Below are 23,234 nucleotides of genomic sequence, written 5' to 3' on the forward strand. Positions count from 1 at the left end.
CACGTGCACGGCTAGGGAGGCAGAGTATACTTAAATATGAGACCACACAGAAAATAAGTCACTTGAGCATCCCCAGCAGTAGAAAAGAGCAAGAGTCCAGTAGCACCGATAAGAATAACAAAATTTGTGGTAGGGTAGGAGCTTTCGTGAATCACAGCTCTCTTCTTCAGATACTGAGCATCCTTGTGTAAGATGTCTTCTGTACAGAGACTTGAAGTTTCATGGTCAAGTGGGAATTTGAAACTAGGTTCTTCCTTCTCTCCCAGGCTAGCCTGAGACTTTAACTGCCAAACCGCACCGGATCTGTATATAGGCCACTTTACAAAGTAGCTCAGCACTTAGCCCAACCCCCGAACCCCTCCCCTTGCCTCCTGCTGAGAGCTGCTTACATGAATGGAGCTTGAACATCAGCTTGACAGTGTAATGGTAGAGGTGGCTGCAGTCTTGAATCACCTGGATGAGGGGAGCCAGGCGGCACTGAACCGCAGACATCTGGGACACGGCCATGGAGGTGTTCAGCTGCCTGAAAACTGAAGGGAGGAAAGAAGAAAGGTGGTTTTTTGGCAGGGCCTGACAGAGGAGACAAGAAAATGTGCAACATTCAGGGCTGCCTAGAGAAACTCAGGCAGTCAAGTTCAGTAGTCCCCGTTTGCACAATAACATGGCCTTTTTAAAAACATTCATTTCATAGAAGCCCTGTTCACATGTTCCAGTGAATGCATGCACATGCTGCATGTACGTGCATTCACTTTATGTAAACCTTGGGTCAACATGTGTTCACTTTATATGTAGGCAGGTCTAAGCATGTACATGCAGGATGTGTGTTCACTGTAACAGTGCTACATGTGGTCCAGGTAGAGTGTGGACATGACTTTTCTATGCATGTGTAATGAGTAATCCTTAAAAGCCCACATTTATCCAGGCACTGGTCCCCAATTTTATTTGTTTAAATGAATACTAGAAATGGGCACGATCTGGGGGAAAAAGAACCATGTAGTTCGTGGTTCATTGCATTTCACGAACCACAAACCACGCACTTTCATGAACCTGCTCCAGTTCACAAACCGGTTTGTTTGGCTTGTGAAAATGTCACTTCTGGGTCAGCAAATCGTCACTTCCAGGTCAGCAGAAGGCCACTTCCAGGTCAGCAGAAGGTCTGCTGAAAGCCCATTTCCCATTGCCTAGGAACAGGGCTTTTTTTCAGCTGGAACGCGGTGGGACGGAGTTCCGGAACCTCTTGAAAATGGTCACATGGCTGGTAGCCCCGCCCCCTGATCTCCAGACAGAGGGGAGTTTACACCATGGTGCGGAGGGCAATCTAAACTCCCCTCTGTCTGGAGATCAGGGGGCGGGGCCACCAGCCATGTGACCATCTTCTCCGAGGGCAACCCACTGAGTTCTACCACCTCTTTCCCCAGAAAAAAAGCCCTGATGAGGATCATAATAGTCTCTCTTACCGGGCGGTTGCACTGTACTAAAGCCCCGTACAAAATGCTCGGTCAATTATTATGAAAACTAAGCTGACAGGTTAAGGAGTCAGAATGCAGCAGGTGCCTGATTTCCCTATGCCCCAGCCAGCTGTACTGGTTGCCACTAGCTCCGTTGACTCAGGCTGCCTCTGAAGTCAGCCAGGCGCATTCGACCGAGATTTTAAAAGCTTTATCATTAACTAGGAGTGTACACAGACCTTCCTGCAGGCAGAAGGAATGCAGGGGATGGACAGAATCGAACAGGTGCGAGGCTTGGCAGCAACCTAATCACAACCCCCCACCCTCCCCGAGCATCAAAGCTTTATAGGAAGCCGCTTTAGACCAACCGAGACCCACAGCCCTGAGGCTCTGCACTGCCTGCTCAGACCAACAGCAGCTCCCCAAGACCTCAAAAGCAAAAGGAGGTTCCTCAGTCCTGTAGTACAACAACAATAATAACAAGCACAACAACAAAAAATCACTATAACAACAATAAGAACAACATTCAATGTATATACCGCCTTTCAGGATGATTTAACTCCCACTCAGAGCGGTTTACAAAGTATGTCATTATTATCCCCACAACAAAACACCCTGTGAGGTGGGTGGGGCTGAGAGAGCTCTGAGAGAGCTGTGACTGGCTCAAGGTCACCCAGCTGGCTTCGAGTGGAGGAGTGGGGAATCAAACCCGGTTCTCCAGATTAGAGAACTGCGCTCTTAACCGCTACACCAAACTGGCTCTCACTTGGTTGCTGCTTTAATGCCTGATTTTAAACCTGGAACCTTGTGCATGCAAAGCAGGAGCTCTTCCACTGAGCCACAGCCCCTTCCCATCTTCTAGCAATGGGGACATACTAACCTCTCCTCCCTGCCCCCAGCAACCAGGTGTAGTGATAAGGGTGAATTTTGGAATTCGGAAGGATTTCAGCATCCATTGGGTCACCTAACTTGGGACTGTCTGCTCTGACTGGGAGCAGCTCTCCAGAGGCTGGTCTTCCCAGCTCCAGCGACAGGAGATGCCGGGGATTGAACTAGTAGGGACCTTCTGTGCACACAGCAGGTGCTCTACCACTGAATCATGCCTTAAAACAAATTCTGGAGTGGACTTTGGGACCCCAATATGTCTGTAGCACAAAATGCAATTCTAATTATACCATCGCTGTGTTCTGCCAAGTGAAAAAAAAAAGAAACGTCAATGGCTAAAAGCAGGTCTCTGGAGAGGCAGCATATATATATATTCTCTACGTAAATAAAATGGCTAAAATAGGTTCTCTCCCTGGGGCGGCTGCAAAGGCCTGGCTTAAATGGGTAGAAATGGTTTGGATGGACAAGGGTGGGGCCAGAGACTTGCATTTGGCCAGCAGAGACCTCCAATGGTTGATAGAGATTAGATACAGAATGTATTACTTTTTGCCTCTAAATGGGGCCAGCCAGGGCTGTTTGCTTTTTTAAAAAATCAATCCAGCTTTGAAGACTGGCACTAACAGTGAGAGGGGGGGAAGGCTTGTATTGTACAAACTTGCACATTTGCAAATGTCATTTTAAAAAGTACAATACAAATCCAGTATTCTGTCCATGCATTGCTATCTTTCGCTTCCTCCCATGAGGTCCTGAATGGCATATGTGTTTCTCCCTGCTTCCATTTTGCCCTTACAACAACCCTGTGAAGTAGACTTTGCTGAGGGGAGGGGGCTGGCCCAACAACATCCAAGGAACTTCATGTCAGAGCAGGGATCTGAACCCAGGTCTCTCAAAGCCTAATCGGACACACTGACCACAATACTACACTGGCTCAAGTCCACAAAAGAAGAGACCAGTGGGACTCCAGGGACCAAAGAAGCTGTGAGCAAGGAAACAACACTTGGGGGCAGAGGAGAGAGACGAAAGGGAAGACTATTTGCAGTCGAAGAAAGCATCACCATAATTGCAATGGATCCATGGGATTTAAGCCAGGGTGTGTGTGTGTTTGTTAACACACTGGTCCCAACCCAGTATTCATGCAAAAGCCACTGCGCCGCAAGATAAAACTCCCGGAAGTGCACAAGGAAACTTGTAAAGCTGCTAATGGATCTAGATAGGTCTGCACAGATTCTGTAGGTGCCTCAGCCACAAACCATGACAGTCAAACATCTCCGCGCACAGAATGTCACGCAGAGTTTTATGCAGGCATCCTTTGCTTTTCAGCTCAAATTCAGCTCTCTTTAAAAACAAAAACTTTCCAACCTTCATGGCTTGGAAGATCGCCCTCCATGTTTGGGAGGTGTGAAATCTCAGAACTGCTCAGGATACCCCCCCCCCCTTACTTCTCCCCACCGGTAGAAATCATTAGCCAGTTCTTGCATGGGATGCTGGATCCAAATTACAAGGAAAGCCTTACACACAGGATATGATTTGGGGACAGAATGCAAAATTACCCACTGCCCAGAAAAAGGGGGCCAGTCCAGCCTTCTTTTGCCCTTTTAACTGCATCGCCTGCTGAAGCTCAAGCTGCAATTAGAAGCGCCGGAGCAGACCAGGGTGATTTTCCATCCCCTGATCAGTTGGCAACCTCAGAGAACATTCAACATGAAAAAATTGGAGAGAAGATTAATGGGCTGTTATACGTTAGAAGGAAATTAAGGGAGGCCGTGATGACAGATGGCAGCTCACCCGACTCAGCCAGTTTGAGTTCACAATCCATGTAATCAAACATCTCCACGGTGAGTTGAAAACTGAAGGGGGGAAAAAGGGGAGAGAAATTACTCTGTGGATAAAGCAATGTCAGGCTGACGTCAGGCAAATGTGCCACCTCTAACCTCCATTTTCAGACCCAATACACGCCCCCAATTCATTCCAGTATTTAAAAATGATTTTTCTCTTTCAAAACCCTCTGCAAAACAAGTCTCAAGGTGGCTCCCAGCAAAGAAAAAGCAAAAGCACATCAATAACTGAAAACATTTTAACAGCATGAAGGACACTTAAGCAATTCATACACAAAGTTCAGTGAAAGAAACCACAACCCGCTGATCCACACAGCAGTCTGAGAGGAGAGAGGAGGGAAATGCCCCCAGAACAGCCAGATCAGCCCAAGGCTGGGGTGTAAGCAGAAAAGTTTTCATCTGGAACCTAGTGCGAGGCAGGCCAGGGGAGCAGCTATGGAAGGGAGCTGGACAGAGGAGATGCCACCACTGAAAAGGACCTGCATCAAAGGACCACCCACCGGACCTCTGAAGATGCGAGAGGAGAATGTGCCAAGAAGGGTTTCCAAACTTGAGTTTAGCTGACTGCAGGCTCATTCAGGGCCACCTTTCAGCACCCTGCTCCCAGGCAATTTATGACCTTGTAGGTAATTACGCCTGGAAGGTTACTGGAAGCCAACATGCCTCTTCTTACACTACTCCAAGAGCTTGCAGCTATACTTCATACAAACTACAGCTCCCAGACAGCATTCAAAACCAGCCTCCCTTAGGGCACATGGCAATCATCTAACCTGGAGGCAAGCAGAGCACGGATATATCGACAGATGCTTGGGATGAGCAGAAGAGAACAGGAAGATCTCCTGGGATCCTGGCTTGTGAACTGAACCTCCCACGAACCCAAGAACTGTGCTGCTGGGCTAGGCAGAGAGTTCAACCTACCCAAAATTTTGCCTCCACCAGCAACCAGATTGATGGGTCTGGGAACCTCGCAAGCCGGACTTCAAATGAAGCTTCTGCCTCTGAATATGAAAGTCCTATTTAGCTGCCTAAATTGGGGGGGAATCTCCCTTCTAAAAATCTGGGAAAGACCGTTCTTGACCAGAGACTTTGGAATACTGCTGCCAGGAAGAGAGGGGGCAGTGCTGAGTTCAGCCATCTGGCTTGGTGCAAGGCAGCTTTGAGGGACCAAGAGGCTCTCTACACGAGATGCCTTGGCACATGTTCGTCAAGTGTAGGGAGATGCAATGTTAGCTGGGAAGTGTAGTTTAAAAAGACAGAACTGGCTGAGATCATTCATCAGAGGGTTTGTAAATTTCATCTTTTCCTCCCCGAAGGCTCTGTCAATTTCACCTTTTCAGTCTAAAACTGTGTGAGATTGCAGCGAGAAATGGAAATGGGCTGAAGCTGACTTCTAGAGCCGGGCTTGGGCCTGGAGAGGTTATAATGTGCTGAAGTTTCTTTTCCGGCATTTCACAACCCCTTCACACAGCTCCAGTGTATAGCACAGCCTTTGCCCTGCTGCCAGCTCTGTCTTTTTAAACTACCCTTTCCGGCGAACATTGCATCTCCTGACACGTGTTCTTCACATGTTAGATGTCTCGTGTAGAGAGACTCTTAAGAAGTGAAAGTCACTTCAGTCTTTGTGATGTTTTGAAACTAAACCTTTTGGGATAAACTTAAGCATTCTTCTCCCTTCTGTAAATGCTATTTGAATAATAAAAGTTTGAAAGTGGTTAGAAAAAAACATCATGTCTCCAGTTTTAATCCAGAAAAACGTGCCCTAGGTTTTAAAGGTCTGGGGAACATTAACCTGGTAGGATCAGTTAATATTAGTGCTTGTTGGCCGAGAAGTTCTTGGGCTCCTGCCCAAAGCCTGCTTAATGAGGTGCATTTAGCTCTCCGGACGCTCTGCTCCGTTGACACCCAGTGCACAAAGAGGGCTATTATGCATTGTCAAAGATTTTAAGTAACCAGGGAAGGGGAGGAGGGCTTACATGTTATTCACATCTGTCCCCGCAGCTTTTTCTAGCACCTCGTCTGTCACTTCCAGGCCTGGGGGAAATTCAGGATGCTTTAGGGGAAAATTAAACAAAAAAAGACAGTAAGTGCTCATCATTTTTTTAAAGCAGATTCCAGTCCTAGGAAAACCCAGATATGAATCGAGGCTGTCTGAGTTTACTCTTTGGCGACATGTGCCTGGCACATCCATGCATTGGATTAATAAACGCCAGTTTGAGTTCAGGATGCTTTAGGGGAAAATTAAACAAAAAAAGACAGCAAGTGCTCATCATTTTTTTAAAGCAGATTCCAGTCCTAGGAAAACCCAGATATGAATCGAGACTGTCTAAGTTTACTCTTTGGCGACATGTGCCTGGCGCATCCATGCATTGGATTAATAAATGCGTCCACAAAATGTTTTTACAGGGCGTACTAGCTGTGACGAATCCTTTGGAGTGGGCAGTTTGGGGCCACGTGGCCAGGTTGGGAAGATCCCGTGGAATTGCCTGCTTTCAATAACGCTGTCCTCAGGGGGAACAGTGAGTGAGGGGAGCTGAGAGTGATTCTAACAGGGCAGAGGCACAGCCAGAGTTACATGCAAAATACATTAATAGCCTTCATTATATGGACAAGTAAACTCTTTAGAGCAAATACAATACAATAAACCAGTTAACCAAGCACAAATACTACAAATTAATAGATCAAGAGGAGTTAGCCATGTTAGTCTGTAGTTGCAAAATAGTACAGTAGCACCTTTAAGACTAACCAACTTGATTGTAGCATAAACTTTCCAGAACCACAGCTCTCTTTGTCAGATGCATCTGGCGAAGACAGCTGTGGCTCTCGAAAGCTTATGCTACAATAAAGCTGGTTATTCTTAAAGGTGCTACTTGATTTTTTACTATGTTACAAATTAATAAACTCAAATGGAATATCTTCACTGACCCCATCCCCAACAAAGGGAAAATAATACATCTTGACAGGAGAATCATGTCAAAAGAGTTGGAACGGGAAAGAGATACATTAACAAAGTTACCTTGAGGTGGAAGGAGATTTTTGTGAGCAGAAGTTTGGTATAAATATTTACGAGCTGGCCATAACGATCATGCAGGTGGCCCTGCCAAGGTAAAAACAACAGAAGCCTTGTTTCAAAAGAAGCTCGCATCAGTCACTGGCAGCCCTTGGGCCAAATCAGGCCGTTCCATGCGTGCCATCCTGCCCCATCATTCCCAGTTCTAGAGGCAAAAAAAAGAGTGTGGATACATGTGGAAAGCGGCAGGCCTTTGGAGAAATGAGGAGGAAGGCCTTAGCCCATCACATCCCAAATTCTTGCTCAAAGTGGGCAGACCAGGACAGTTTCTGAACACACACACCCCACACTCATGTTTCTTTGAGGAAAATTACTTTAAAAAATTGTTCTAAATTCCCTTTCAAACATAGAGGGCCCTGGAAAAGCTGGTGGGGTATATTTCTGGAACTTACCCAGAGCTCTCCAGTTTCTCGAATGTTACTTCGATATCTCTGGCAATCTTGAAGAACCTAGGAAGACAGCATATGAAGTCCTACAAGTTAACTTTACATTATGTGAAGAAGTAATTTGTTTCAGATTCTTCTTTGCACTCAGCCTCCTGGTCACTTACTTTCCCCATCTCCTGGGAACTTCTCAGAGTCTACACCCCACCCCTCCTGGGTAAGTTGAAATCTCAGCCAAAATGACAATTTCCCCTTCCCTCACAGCGGCTGTCTGTGTTCAAAGACAACGTAATTCCACTATTTCCAGGTATCAGACAGCAGAGGCTAAAATGGGGCAGGCAGAACCATCCTATCCATCTGATAACCGTCCTTAGAGCAGTTCAGACAGTCTGCTCAACTAGATGGCCCATTGGTACAATCCAGAATGGCAATTATTTTATGCTTGCCCAGAGACAATTTCATATGTGAAATATTCAATATATGAAGAATCCTGGAGAAACTTAAACATGATCTAGAATGTTTTGTGCAATGCATGAGAAGCGCATTGAGCAAAACAAATGTGTAGCCACCTTCATGTTTAGTTTGAGTGTACTGGGCCTGAGATGCTTACCTGGGAATCTTAACCATTATTTGAAAAGAAAAGCAAGAGCCTAGCCCTCAGGACAATTGCAAGCATGTAAGGGTATCGTCTACTGAAATGTCAGAAACTAGGGGATGAGCTAAGCATGACTTCCAAGGGGAAGGGAGGAGTTTCAGTACTCCGCATATACCTCTTTGCCCCTCCCCATGGCTAGCAAAACCAGAATTATGCAAAATAAGCCAAATATACATAATTGTATCATTGATGCAAATTGCAGAATTCAGGATTTCCTGCCATAGGATCAAGTTAGGTTGATGAAGAATTTGGAGGTTTGTTTGGTTTTTATGGGAGGAAGTACTCCAACACCCTTAGCCAATTGTAGATTTCCCCACTTGACTACTACTGTGAGAAACAACTCAAGGCATTTAAACCCAGAGATCATAGAAGTAAAAGGTTTTGGTAGCTGAATGCATACAGGAAAGCATCAGCACCTGTATTTTATACTTTGGAAAAAATTGTATACAGTTCATCAGATCTCGTACAGTTCTGTAAACAAACAACCAGTTCCTACAAACAATCAAGTCGAGGTACATGATCTTCTGAATGGTGTGGATTGACAGGTCATAGCCAGCATTTAAAAGGAATACAATAAAATGGCATCATTAATTTCATAACATAACTGGGAGAGAATGCCCAAGGCTGGTGCTAAGTATCTATGGATGTAAACAATTCTTAACCATCAGTGTATAGTGGAAGTAAACTCGTTGTGTTTTTCTCATGGCCTCCATTTATAATGTTAGAATAATAATTGCAGGAACAGAAATGCAAAATATAGGGTGCAATAAGGATTTTCTTACAGGCCTTGAGCAGGCTAGATCAATGAGTTTTAACTGGAAATCAGAGGTCTCCCCCAAAATTTGCTGTTTTAAAAGCACAATTTCTTTCCTCTAATATTCACTCAGTATGAAGACTTCGGTACATTTTTCCCCTTCATTGAAAGCATGCAACTATTGGCTAAGTAACTTACGTTTGGGTGCCCATCCCGGAGGACTTTGTGAAGAACGTGGCAGAACTTCCAGCTGAGGATGGCGCTACTTGGCAAAGGGAGGCCAATTGCATAAGACCAAAAAGTGAACGCTCCTTTCTCGTGATGAGTTCCCAGGATAATTCCTTCACAGAAGTCAAGGGGGAAATCTCTGCCACATATACAAATGTTTATCTTGGTCCATTGACGATGTGAAGTTATGCTTCAAGATTAAACACAGGGCTGCTGCCCAAAATGGCAGCACTGCGTTGAATCATTCTATTCCCCTTTGTAATATGCAAGTCCATTTACCTCAGTTTTGAGTTTCTAAATAAAATAATTACAATTATGCTGAATTTTTCTCTGCCAAATGTGAGGCGTAGGGATGGGGGGGGGACATACATCATAATGATTTGGAGGGGGCAAAGTATGAATAATGTAGGGAAATGAGAGAAATAAGACATGTTTGGGTGTAGGCCTGTATAACAACCTTCTCCCTCAGGCAGGTTTTTGCTACATTAGGAAAATGAGGCTTTAGGGCCTAGCCTGCCCTCAATTAAAAATAGTGTGGCAAGTTAAACGGAAGGCCTAGCATGGCCTTATATTTGTTTAGTGAGCAATAAGTGAACACACAGACATGGAAATGTTATCATCAAAACTGATATTTTCCAAAAAGGAGCCCATAATACCAAATTAATGTCAGGCTGTGGTCATCATGAATTCATTTCTACAAAATGAATGTCAATGGCCTGCTGATTTTAATGTACTTTCCAGCCAGCCTGGGTGTAGCAAGAAAGCATTCTAACATGGATTCTGACACAGGAAGCATGTCATTCTGTCCATAATACAATTAATTTTTTCCTTTCACCCCAAACACTTTCTGGATGCTACTTCTCTCCCGTCCCTTACCAAATCCCTTGTCTGCCCCTCGTGCCATGTGACAGTACAGAAATGCCACGCCAGGGCAACTGAACCCCCTCCAAGCTACAAGGAGGAACAGCAGCAACTGCCCTCCTTTATTTTTCTTGCTCAAGATCACATATACGGTCTCCCCAATGCCATTTTATCCTTAGAACAACCCTGTAAGGTAGTTGACTGGCCTGGTCACATGTTGAGCTTCATGGCAGAGTGGTCCAACATGGTTTTCTACAAACTATAGCAGAGCAAGGATTTAGACTTGGGACTCCTAAGCCCTAGCCCGAGACTAATCACAGCATCATCCACAGTAAAGAGTCCAGTAGCACCTTTAAGACTAACCAATTTTATTGTAGCATAAGCTTTTGAGAACAACAGCTCTCTTCATCAGATGCATTGTCAGCTTTCGAGAACCACGGCTCTCTTCTTCAGATGCATTGTCAGCTTTCGAGAACCACAGCTCTCTTCGTCAGATGCATCGTCAGGTGACGATGCATCGTCAGGTGACGATGCATCGTCAGGTGACGATGCATCTGACGAAGAGAGCTGTGGTTCTCGAAAGCTTATGCTACAATAAAGTTGGTTAGTCTTAAAGGTGCTACTAGACTCTTTACTATTTTGCGACTACAGACTAACACAGCTAACTCCTCTGGATCTAGCATCATCTGTGTTCATGAAGGATGCATCCACTTAATGCTCGATATAACACTAAAGTTGCACACTAGAATTCCTTTGCAACAGGATTTTTCTGTATAGACAAGACAATCCAGGAGGGGAATGCTTGATACAGTGCAATGGTAGTATGATATTCAGTGATGTGTGGAGCCAGCCTAAGTGGACAAAGGCCATTAAGAAAGGATACTGCGGGCGTGTTTCTCTTTCACCGGATTTTCCAGTGTGTTGATGGCTTTGCTGATGCTCATTGCCTGGAAGGGGAAAAAGGAAAAGACAGATATGAAAAACGGTATTGACACAGACTTCGCATGTCCAGATATACCCCACAGTCATTTGCATGTGAAAAACCATGACCCAAACACACAAGACAGCTGGAATGTAACAGGGTTTCCTACACTCAACGACAAATGTCACATTTGAACATTTAAAAAACTCCTGTGACTAAATCCCCATAACATCTATGGCAAAAGTCTCAGCAAGATACAAACATATGGCCTGCCAGGGTACGCAGTTACCGAGTTTTCTATCGTTAAGGAAATCAAACGTGTCGGAACTCCCTGAATGTTTTAGAAAGGGCAGCATTCCATATCCAAAGCATCATTTGTAAAATTAAAATGGTTATTCTTGCTGAAAGGAGAGGCAGCAGGTACAGTTCTGGACTTCACAATAAGAAGTCCTTGGACAGAAAGTGCTTGTTGAGAATATTCAGAAAGAAGTATGTTCAAAATGGTTTTATCAAAAACAATAATAATGCCTTAGTACAATGCCTGGGAAGAAAAGAGCAACTGATCATTTTTCCCTACTGTTCTGTCAAAGGAGAAGCCTGCGCCACATCACACGTGGAAAAACACCTGGAGAGGCAACTAGCAACATTTAGAGTCTCTCTACACAAGATGCCGGAGCGCGTGTCCATCAAGTGTTGGGAGATGCAATGTTAGCCGGGAAGCGTAGTTTTGAAAGACAGAGCCGGCAGAGATTGCTCCAGAGGGGAGGGATTCTTTCACAGCCCTCTGCTGCTTCTTTTTTTTTTTAATTTTTATTGGTGAGTACATACAATGTTATTCAATACACAAATGCCCCGTCTTATCTAAATTATATCAGCCCCCCTTCCCCCCCTCCTTACTGACTTCCAACAGCTTTCCAACCCAAACCCCTCTTATTACTCAAATTACTCTTAACCATAATTTTTCTAAATCCTATATATGTTATATCACTTATTCTAAGCATGTTCAAATTCTTCTATATCTCCAATTTTCTAATATATCAATCTACATTTCACTGTTTAAACTATCTATTTTTTAATACAATCTCCTTATTACTAATATTAGCTTAGATTAATTAATAGCTAAGTTTCCCCATTAATGGTAAAGTTACTTCTCTCTCCCATTTATAAAGTCACATATTAATAATTCTCAAACCGCCACAATCCTCCTTTCACATCCCATTTTTTTTCTAGATATTGTTTCAATTTCTCCCGGTCTGCAATGTATTCTCCTGGATCAAGATCTTTAAGTTTTCTTGTCATTTTGTCCATCTGCTGCTTCTGGTGTGCCAGACTGTCTCCCATTCCAGAGCTTCTACCCTGCCACCCTCACTGCTTAAAACTTTGAATTAACCAAACCTCAGCAGGGCAAAGGGAAGACACCAGAGGCGGTGGAGGGCTGTGAGAATCCATCGCCTCCGGAGTGATCTCCACTGGCTCTGTCATTTAAAACTACGCATCCCGGCTAACATTGCGTCCCCTGACATGTGAAGAACACGTGTCAAAAGTATTATGTAGAGAGATTCTTAGAAGAGGATTCTAAAAGTACAGCTTTATCACCCTCCAAGCACTATAAAGAGCACTAGTTTGCCAACTTCTAAGCATAATTCAGTTATTACCTATAAGTCCCAAAGTGGCCTGCTTAAAGGACCCCTGCCCCCATACAAACCTGCCCACCTGTCAATCTTTTGAAGCCTTTACGTTTCTCCCCCCACAACCCCACTATCAGAAGCAAGACAAGTGTTCGCCAGGAACAGGGCCTTTCTGTCGTGGCACCTTATTTCAAAAGACGTTAACAAAAATCCAGGCCTTTCACCTTCTGTTGCTGTTCTGCTCCTGATGGGTTTATAGGTGGGTAGATATAGAATGTTACTGGTTTGAATAATCATCCTAGAATGATTGATTTTGCTGTCCTTCTGATGAGTTTGTTGGATTTTAGGGTTGATCTGATGTGTTGATTTTAATTCTTATGAATCTGAAGTGAAGCCACACCAAGAGCAGAATTGGCAGAGCAAGGAACAAGGAACAAACAAGCAAATGGAATGAAATTCAGACAAAGAGATCACAACTCAAATGACAACCTCATTGCAAAGAACTAACCAAACCCTTCACTATTCTTGAATTACCTTTGAAAAGCTCATAGTATAATTGTAAACCAGATATATGCTTCCTCTGGCATATCTGTCATTCTGGACAGAGTATCAGAATTGGAAAAAGACAACCTGGGTCTGGCTAGCCAGGAATCCAGCTAGAACCAGCCACTATCTTTCAGCAGAGCCTACATCACAAGGTTGTTGTGAGAAGGGGATAGTGAGATTCCAGTACAGGTTGCCCCAAGGTCCTGGGGAAAAGAGTTGGGCCCAAACATGATTACAAAAATTAATTTAGAGAACCGAGAATCCCACCTCAATGGGAAAGTTAGGCGGGTAGCCATGTTGGTCTGCAGGATTTGAGTCCCGTGGCACCTTAGAGACCAACAAGATTTTCAGAGTGTAAGCTTTCAAGAGTCACAGCTCCCTCCTTCAGTCTTTCCCAATGGGAAAGACTATTTCTTGGGAAGGCCAATTTAATTCCCGTCGGGCAAACAAACCCCTCATCATCCAAGGGCAGTAGATTTGAAAGATTCTTAGCTGCTTTTTAAAACAAGTTCTTGGACATCACAGTTCTCTTTGTCAGATGCAGCTGGCAGGGAGAGCTGTGGTTATCGAGGGCTTATACTACATAGGAATTGTATACCTTCACTGCGGCAAACTAACACGGCAAACTGACTCCACACCAAAAGGAGATGTTTACATTTACAAGCAAAGGAATGTTTTGATTGCCTTCACACTAATTGCATCCTGTCGTCTTGTGATATATGTCCCCTTCTTTCCCCTCCCCTCCTCTTCTGTATTTGACCAGTTCGGATCAGGCATCTGATGAAGAGAACTTGATTCTCGAAAGCTTATGCTACAATAAAATAAAATTGGTTAGTCTTAAAGGTGCTACTGGACTCTTTTTGATTTTGCTACTACAGACTAACACGGCTAACTCCTCTGGATCTTGGACATCACAGCCACAGTAGAAACATAAATGCTCAAGATGTTTAGGAACATGGTACTCAGAGCTGGACTCTCCAAGGGGAAGTTCTACAAGATGGTATTTATTATGAAAAACGTATCTCAACGTGTTGTCGATGTCTGCTGAATAGCCTCACAAAATAAAAGCGCACTTTTTCGCCCCAAACCGTTCCTATTCAATTGAAGGAGAAAGTCAATGTGGCCACCCCATGGAAAATTCTTCCACAAGGTTCTGTGTGAGCCCAAAAGTATTACCCCACCCACTCTCAAGGTTATCTGCTGCATCAGTGAGACAGAATTAATTACCATCTAAGCTGTCCTGAGCTCAGCTTGCATTTGCCTAGTCTGTCATTAGAAGGATACAAAGATTCTTCCAGCTAGAAATGGACTTGGCAACATCCCCAAGTTTTATTTCATTTCCACCAGGAAGTCCTACAAAAAGAGATGCCACTTACTGGGAGGGTGTGTTACTGCCTTCCCCCTCCCGTTTCATGTATCATTATAAGGTAATAACATTCCTAAGCGTCCATATTTCTGACCCCTCACTACAGTGAGTGGCAATTAAACAATGACGGCGACCCTCTGTACAAGGAAGGCACAACAATCCTTCATTTGTAAAAAGACAAATAAGTTGTGCTCGTAATTTGACTATAGAGGGATGGCGTTGGAGACCACAGATCTGTTTTGCTACCAGTGGCACTTCTCCCCCCGCCCCCAACTCAAGGAAACTGCAACAGAAGACAGCCCATTTTATTGTGTTTTCCATTGCCCCAGAAGGTCGGATCAGAACCAACGGGTTGAAATTAAATCAAAAGAGTTTTTGGCTAAACATTAGGAAGAACTTCCTGACAGAACGGTCCCTCAGTAGAACAGGCTTCCTCAGGAGGTGGTGGGCTCTCCTTCTTTGGAGGTTTTTAAGCAGAGGCTAGATGGCCATCTGACAGCAATGCTGATTCTGTGAATGTAGGCAGATCATGAGAGGGAGGGCAGGAAGGGTTGCATCAGTGCTTAGTTCTCGTGGCCCCTTCTTACATCACTACTTTGGGGTCACCACATTGGGGTCAGATGGCAATTTTCGCGAGGCCAATTTGGCTAGGGATCCTGATGGAGTTTGGCCATCTTCTGGGCAAGGAGCAGGGGTCACTGAGTGTGTATGGGGGGTAGTTATTGATTTCCTGCATTGTGCAGAGAGTTGGGCTAGATGACCCTGGAGACACCTTCCAACTCTATGATTCTATGATTCTATTTTCTCATTATGCATCTTCAGTGTACATGATACTTGACAGAAATAGTATTTAAAGAGAGAGAACCTTGCTCCAAGGAGGGTACAATCTAGATTGATGGGGGGGGGGGGGAGAGGCAGAGGACAGAACAAAAAGGGAGAAGAATTAAAAATTTATCCAAAGGCAAACTTTTAAATTTTGCCATCTAGGGGGTAGGAGAACTGCATCACCACCTGGATCCACAAAGGGTCATGTGAAGATGGTATATACCAAATCAGTCAATAGAGCCAACACCTATCTCCATGCTATTCGGGATGATTTTTCAGGACTTGGAACTCCTCTGGGTAGGCAGAGAAATGTCTTTGGAGATGCCAAAGATTGAATGTCAGACCTTTTCCCTCTGGGCTACAGACAGATTTGACCAACAGAAGTGATCAAACGACTTCGCCTGTACTTGTGGGGATTTAGGAATTTTTGTGGGTAGCTCCAAGCAATTCTTAATGTGCTAAATATATTGAGGAAATATGGAAGCCATGATGGATTTTCTTTGCTTCTTCTACCATACTGGGGAAGGCAGGAATGGTGGCTCTCACCATGCCTACAGAGGCAAGAGAATGCCAGCCCCCTTGGACTATGAAGTCACCAGCAACATATTGAAAAACTCACAGCCTCCTACTACGATTAAAAAACAAACAAACAACTGGACCACACAATGCCATTGTCTTCCCAGACTTGATCTATAATGAAGAGCTCAGCTGCTTAACATGGGCCAAGAAACTAATTACAGCCCATGCGAGCCGGCATCTAAACATTCTGCCGACAGGTAACTCAGATTGCTATCTGAATTCTTCTCTTCTTGAGAAAGCCAAAGTGGGGAAGAGTTGAAAAGGGAGAGAAAAACTGCAAGGGAATGTGTGGAGTTATTGACACAGATCGGGCACTTCCTGTGCTAAAAGGAAGCGGTGACGGCACTCCGTTCCACCACGTTCCAGCTGAAAAAAAGCCCTGGCTTGGAGCCCTCCAAAGTAAGCATACCTCCAGATGGGGCACTTTCCTTCACCCTCATTGGGTCCTGAGGTACAGTCTGGTGGACCAATGAGCCAACAAACTGTTAACTACCTTGAGGGGCAGGTGGAAACCTCTGCCCTAGATATTTCAGCCACCCTCCTATCCAAGTGGATGGTTAGCAGAGCAATATTGTAACAAAAGCATAAAAGCAATGCCAGTAAAAGGGACATAGCTAATGGTCACAAAGTCACGCATGTGATATCCCACTGACCTTTAGAAACAGGATCTTTACTAAGTGCCTGAATAGCATTAATTCCTCCTAGGCAGGGGTCATTTAGTAGAAAAAGAGCCGGAGGAACTCATTAGCATAACTTATTAGCATATGCCACGCCCCTTGCCATCGCCGGAAGTGTCATTAGCATAGCTGATTTGCATATGCCACACCCCCTGACATCACCTATCCTGGCTGTTTTGGACCCAATCCTGGCCATTCAGGGCCAAGATTGGGCCCAAAATGGCAAAAAAGGGCTGAAAATGGCCAAAAAGGGGCCCAAAATGGCCAGGATCGGGCCGCTGCTGAGTGGGAGAGTGATCCACCATGCGTCAGAGGTCCGATCCAGGCCATTTTGGGCCCCAAATGACTGAGAGTCAGGTGAGCGGGGCCACCTAACATGTGACCTCTTTGGGGACCTGCCGGAACTGCGTTCCTGCGCATTCCCCCTCGAAATGAGCCCTGCTCCTAGGCGAGTTCCAAACTCTAGGCTCCACCACCAAGAAGGCCCTGTCTCACATAGCAGCCACCCACCAACATGGGAAATACATCAAAAGCCAAAAGCATTCTCTAAGAGACGCTCTTGGATTCTATACTAGATAGAAGGCTCCCACTTCAACATTGTGGCACTATTAAACAGATACAGCCTGGTGGACTCCTGAATCAGTGATAACCATGTTCTACGTGCCAGACTTTCTGCAATTTCACTTCACAACCCGCCATCTTCTCTCAACCTAGCATTACCCAGTCAGTTTCACAGGTCGGAGGAAATGTGAATCCAGGTTTCTACTCTCCTGCGCAACCATCCTCAAGACGCAGCATCCCGTTGTCAGCCAAACTATATAGTTTTTCACACTATGTTAGAAAAAACAAGAGGCAACTGCAGCTGTCTTAAAACATTCATGAATTAGAAACATGCCAGGAAGTAACAGATATGGCAATATCGTCTCCCACACCAGCTTCACCGCAAAAGCCAGGGTCAACACTAGGGCTAGCTAGACTTCATGCCTCAAAAGTGAAAATTCGACACCAATGTAATCCTAATACTGTGACCCACAGGGCTTTTTTTCTGGGAAAAGAGGTGGTGGAACTCAGTGGGTTGCCAGCACAGAGGGCAACTCTTGGTGGGAGGTGGTGCCCCTGGTACCACATGTGCACACGCAACGTGCGCACATGCGCCCAGGACCAATGACGTCACTTTGGGTCAGCTGGAACAAGGGGGAAGTTTTTAAAAGTTTAAATCACCCTCTGCAAAAATGGTCACATGGCGGGTGGCCCCACCCCCCAATCTCCAGACAGAGGGGAGTTTAGATTGCCGTCTGTGGCACGGTGCGGAGGGCAATCTAAACTCCCCTCTGTCTAGAGATCAGGAGGCAGGGCCACCAGCCATGTGACTGTCTTCAAGAGATGCCGGAACTCCATTCCACCGTGTTCCTGCTGAAAAAAAGCCCTGCTCATATACTTTATTTCTTTCTGGTTGGAGGCTTACCAGACTGGCTGTTTTTACTTTGTTTTGTTTTTTAATCACACACATTTAAACTCCCAACTCATTTTTTCCCCTTCAGTTTTAAAGAAAGTGCAATTTAAGCCTCAGATGTCGGTGAGCATCGCTGACAAGTTATTGCCTTTGCACCCCATCATGGACAGGGCCAGGCAAAAGGAGCTCTCATTCATTCTCTCCATGCCTGACCTCATTTCATACAGAAGTCCATTGTGGTGTCAATTCATTTAGATTCCAAGAGCCAGCCCTGCAGCTGAACTCTATCAATGAATTAAAACGGCTCTTTTCAGAGTGATATATGACTAATTGTCCCATCGCCTTCATCTGCAAGAGTGCCACATGCAAAAAGAAAATATATATATATAATTGCTCAACTCCAAGACATTCCATCATCCTGGATTTGCTCTTGCACGCTGCTGGGGGAAAACAACCGTGTGCTCCACTAGTTGTTTTTCCTGCAGAAGGGGCAAAGAGAAAAAAAAAGTTTCTTTCTGGCATTATCATCATCATCTTTCTTACAGGAAAAAAGCTTCAAGTAAATTCTGAGCTTCAAATGAATTCAACGCCTATCTGCAAAATCTGGCTACATGATTACTAGTCAGAAGGCATATTGGAGTTAAGGGATTCAGAAGGAGGGAGGAAGTATTTAATTTGCCAGTCTGAGACTTGATATTATTGCCTTACAAATCAAAGAACAACCAAACATAAAACCGAGGAGAGCATGTGGCCATGGCCCAGCCTGTGCCTAGGGGTTTCCAGGTTCCCTGACCCTCCTGGCAGGATGGGGAGGGGCAGAGACCTGGCAGGGATGGGGGGAACCTGGCACTTAATGGTGGATGTAATTGTGCCCAGCGGAGGGCATGCTCCCGCACTTCACAAGGGCTAATTTGGGCCCCTGTAAAGTGCATGAACGTGCCCGCTGTAGGGCACGATGACGTCTCTTAAGGAAGTGACGTTGTTGCAGCCAGCGGGAGCACACCCGCTGTGTGTTGGCCCAGGACACTTTTTGCCTCCCAGGCCCATCCCCCAGGCCTTCCCCCCCCCAGGCCAGTTGAGGAGGCAGAGGCTGGGGGGGACCTGCAGGACCTGGCAGCCCTATCTGTGCCTCAGCTAGGCCTAGATCATCCACCTGCCATTTTGGCTCTGTAACAGATTTGGGGCTGCCAGCCCTGGGTAGGAAAATTCCTGGAGAATTCAGAGGAGGAGCTTGGAGAGGGCAGGGTTGGGGGGAGGAGCCTCATTGGGGTTTAATGCCATAGAGTCCACCTTCCAAGGCAGTCATTTTCTCCAGGGGAACTGATCTTTGTCACCTGGAGATCAGGTGAACTTCTGGGAGATCTCCAGCCATTACTTTGACCTTGCCAAGGGAATTTTAGTGTCGCTTACTGATTTGACAGGGTGTCCTTCTTTTTAGTAAATGTTTGATATCTTGTTATTTTAATTTTCACACCTTTTCGTACTTGGAAGAATAATTGGAAGAGAGAAGGTCATATAAATATGATGGGATATATCAAGTATGAAATCCATAAACTGGAATGTCCTCAAGGACTGGGGACAGAGGAAGTGGACTGGAGTCACTCAATGAAAATGCTCGACTGTGTAGCCCTTTTCTAATGCATAATGCAAATTTAAAAGGCAGAAAATAGCCTTCCTGGTTAACCTCAGCCAACACAATGAAAAGAATTAAATCGTATTTACACAGCTGCTGATCAAGATAACAGGGCACTCCCCTCCTGCAGAGTGAGGGCAAAGTGTACAAGTCAATTCAAACCAGCTCCTTGTGACTTTGATCTGCACCATATCATTACAGTGTCATCTTAACATAAATTCCCTTTAGGGATTTTCACATCTCACACGCTGCGGCGCATCAGTGCATCTCACTTGCAGCTTGGCCATAGGCACAAGAAACTTATGCCCGCCTAGAGATGCACTCAGCTAAGCTAAGGAAGCTTAGAAACTTGACAGTTGACAAGAACTCAAACCATCCTCAAACTGGGTCAGGTCTCTGTGGGATTTTTTTAAAATAGCAGATTTTAATAGGGCCAATAAGCTTTTTGCCGGACACAAGCGTTAGCAAAGGGAAGTTGGTCACCAACCACCACCTAGCCCAGTATAAATCTAGAAGGAAGCAATTGAGAGACTTGGCTCGATTTTCTCGTGGGAACTTTAAGATGAATGCCAAGCAGCCAAGAGCCAATTTTATGGCTCTTATGCCAGAAAGGAAGACTCCACATTACATGACCAGCCACATAACTGGTGATCCTAATTTAGTATAAGGCTAAGAGTCTCTCTATATAAGACATCTGACATGTGAAGAACACATGTCAGAGATGCAATGTTAGTTGGGAAGGGTAGTTTAGAAAGACAGCCAGCGACAGGGCAAAGGCTTTGTGTGAAGAGGCTGTGAAATGCCAGAAGGGAAACTTCAGCCCATTATAACCTCTCTAGGTCCAAGGCAGCTCTGGAAGGCAGCTCCAGCTCATTTCCATTCCTTGCTGCCCTCTGGTTGCGATCTTGCACAGTTTTAGACTGGAGAGGTGAAATTGACGTAGCCTTCAGGGAGACGGAGATGAAATTAACAAACCCTCCGATGAGCAATCTCAGCAGCTCTGTTTTTTTAAACTACGCTTCCCGGCTAACATTGCATCTCCCTACACTTGGCGAACACACACCAAGACTTCTCATGTAGATAGACTCTTGAGTGACTATGCTGCAGTCCAGGGAGTTCTTGGTTCCAATCCCACCTCTGTCCACAAGCTCAGAAGGTGTCCTCAGACAAGCCAATCTCCACCTAGCGTTCCAGTCCCAGGCAAAATGGGAACACCACAGACCTCTCTTATAGGACTGTTGTAAGGAAGACTGAGACCATATACTTGGAATTCTGAGAGAGGATAAGTATTTTTATTGGTCCTTTAAATGCTACTGTTGACAGGAGTTTCCTTCAGGGACTTTCCATTCCCAAAGGTCTCTCTCACAGAAACATATGCAAATGTGTCACCCACTAATACGAGCAATGTCAGGTTTCTGTTGACAGCAACACTGCCTGCCCCACAATCTAATCTACAAACACGCTAATCAGGATTTGCCTCCACAGAAGTCAAAATCTGAGATAATATTGCACCAAAAGCAAAATTCATGGGAAACAGCTGATAAGTCTACTGATGGCTGTACCACAAGCACAGATGGCTTTAAAAGGAGGGTTGGACAAATTCATGGAAGAGAGGCCAAGCAGTGGCTAGCAGCCAACACACATTTAGATGCAGAAAACCTCTAAAACCCACGGGCAGGGCTCAGTCTCTATGACTTATTGCTGGCCCTCCAGAGTAACTACTTGGCCACTGTGTAAGAAAGGAGGCTGGACTGGATGGACTGCTGGTCTGATCCAGTGGGGCTCTTATGATGTTCTTAACTAAGTAGAGCCTCCATGTTCAGAAGTAGCATACCCTCGAATACCTGACCTGGCCTGGAGTCAAACAACAAGCAACAGTCATCACTTTTGTGAGTTTCCCGGAGACATCTGGAAACAGAAGTCCAGTTTAAATAGTCCTGTGGTTTGACACAGCAAAGTCACTTCTGCACACTTAAGAACAATCTCTATTTCTTTTCTAGAAGAAAAACAGGTAGGATGTGTACCAACGATCTAAGAGGGAGCTGGGAGCACTGTAGTAATTTCATCCTTACTGGGCCAGCTGTCTTCAGATATTGGAGCTAGGGCTCTGTTCCATTTACACAACGGTGTCTCACAGGGTTCGCTCTTTCTCTCCTGGGCTATTTAAAATCTTGTTTACGGGATGCAGAGACATCAGTACATGGCTGAGACGCAACTCCTGTTCCTTTGCACTGAAGTCAGGTCTGCCTCTGAGGGTTCTGAATGGGTGTCTGTAGTCAGAAGGGAGCTAACTGGGAGCCAACAAACTGAAGCTCCATCTAGCCAAGACTGAGATGCCGCTGGTTGGTGGTGCTGGCACTGAGCCAGCCTGTTCCAGAAGGGGCTGCATTTCCAATAAAACACCAGACATGCAGCTTGGAGGCTCTTCTAGATCCTGACACATTGTGCCAAAGAGGCTATGTGGGCATCTAAGTGCTTTTAGGGTTGGTTTGCCAGCTGCAGCCCTTCCACGGAAACCATGAGCTGCCCAAAGTTATCCATGCTCTAACCACACCCATCTTAGAGGACTGTAATGCGCTCTCTGTGGGGCTGCCTTTGAAGATTTTTTGGAAACATCAGGTGGTCTGGAACACAGCAACAGAATTCTAACTTACATTTTCAGCAAAGAAGGTAACCGCACAGTTTTAGGAGTTTAGCAGCCAAATTAGTTTCCAGGGCCATTTCAAAATGCGGACTTCTCTTCGAAGCCCTAGGTGATCTGGTGTCGGGGAGCCACAACCCCAGTCTGTCTGTTGTTTGTTTCCATACAAATCTGTCCATCCGCTGAAGAGGCTCTCCGTTGTCTGCTTCTAACTTCAGAGGCAAGGGGCAACCAGAGATGATGCCATCGCGCTACTGTATAGTGCCTTTCTGCCTCGAGGCACCCAGCAATGAAGACAAACCTAATCAAGTTAAACGGTGAAAACTTCTAAAGTATAACTAACAGTCATAAAACTACCAAGAAAACCAAATCTCAAAATAATACCATCATGAGCTCCACACAAAGACTTTTGGGAATCAGAATATTTTTAACCTCTTTCAAGAGGCCTAAAACCAGGGCTTTTTTTCAGAGGGAACACAGTGGAACGGAGTTCTGGCACCTCTTAAAAATGGTCACATGGCCTGTGGCCCCGCCCCCTGATCTCCAGACAGAGGGGAGTTTAGATTGCCCTCTGCACCGCTCAGGTGGCCCCACCCCCTGATCTTCAGACAGAGGGAAGTTTAGATTGCCCGCTGTGTCATGCCACAGAGGGCAATCTAAACTCGCCTCTGTCTGGAGATCAGGGGGCAGGGCCACCGGCCATGTGACCATTTTCGCCAAGGGTGATTTAAACTTTAAAAAACTCCCCCCTTGTTCCAGCTGACCCAAAGTGACGTCATTGTGCGGTCTTGAGTTCCACCACTGAGTTCCACCACCTCTTTTCCCAGAAAAATAGCCCTACCTAAAAT

General features: G+C 45.3%; 1 protein-coding gene across 1 annotated transcript in view; it reads right to left on the bottom strand.

The window, feature by feature from the left end:
* HIP1R (huntingtin interacting protein 1 related) overlaps window positions 1–23,234 on the bottom strand; it is a 71,622-nt gene that overhangs the window by 30,303 nt on the left and 18,085 nt on the right. The window contains exons 2-8 of the mRNA XM_054996341.1: window positions 11,000–11,063; window positions 9,226–9,368; window positions 7,628–7,684; window positions 7,182–7,262; window positions 6,142–6,218; window positions 4,119–4,180; window positions 390–530 (exon numbers count right to left, since the gene is read on the bottom strand). Of these exons, the coding sequence (XP_054852316.1) occupies window positions 390–530; window positions 4,119–4,180; window positions 6,142–6,218; window positions 7,182–7,262; window positions 7,628–7,684; window positions 9,226–9,368; window positions 11,000–11,063 (625 nt within the window). The remainder of the gene's footprint in view (window positions 1–389; window positions 531–4,118; window positions 4,181–6,141; window positions 6,219–7,181; window positions 7,263–7,627; window positions 7,685–9,225; window positions 9,369–10,999; window positions 11,064–23,234) is intronic.

Source organism: Eublepharis macularius, chromosome 13, assembly GCF_028583425.1.
Source record: "Eublepharis macularius isolate TG4126 chromosome 13, MPM_Emac_v1.0, whole genome shotgun sequence".
In the NCBI taxonomy this organism is placed as follows: Eukaryota; Metazoa; Chordata; class Lepidosauria; order Squamata; family Eublepharidae; genus Eublepharis; species Eublepharis macularius.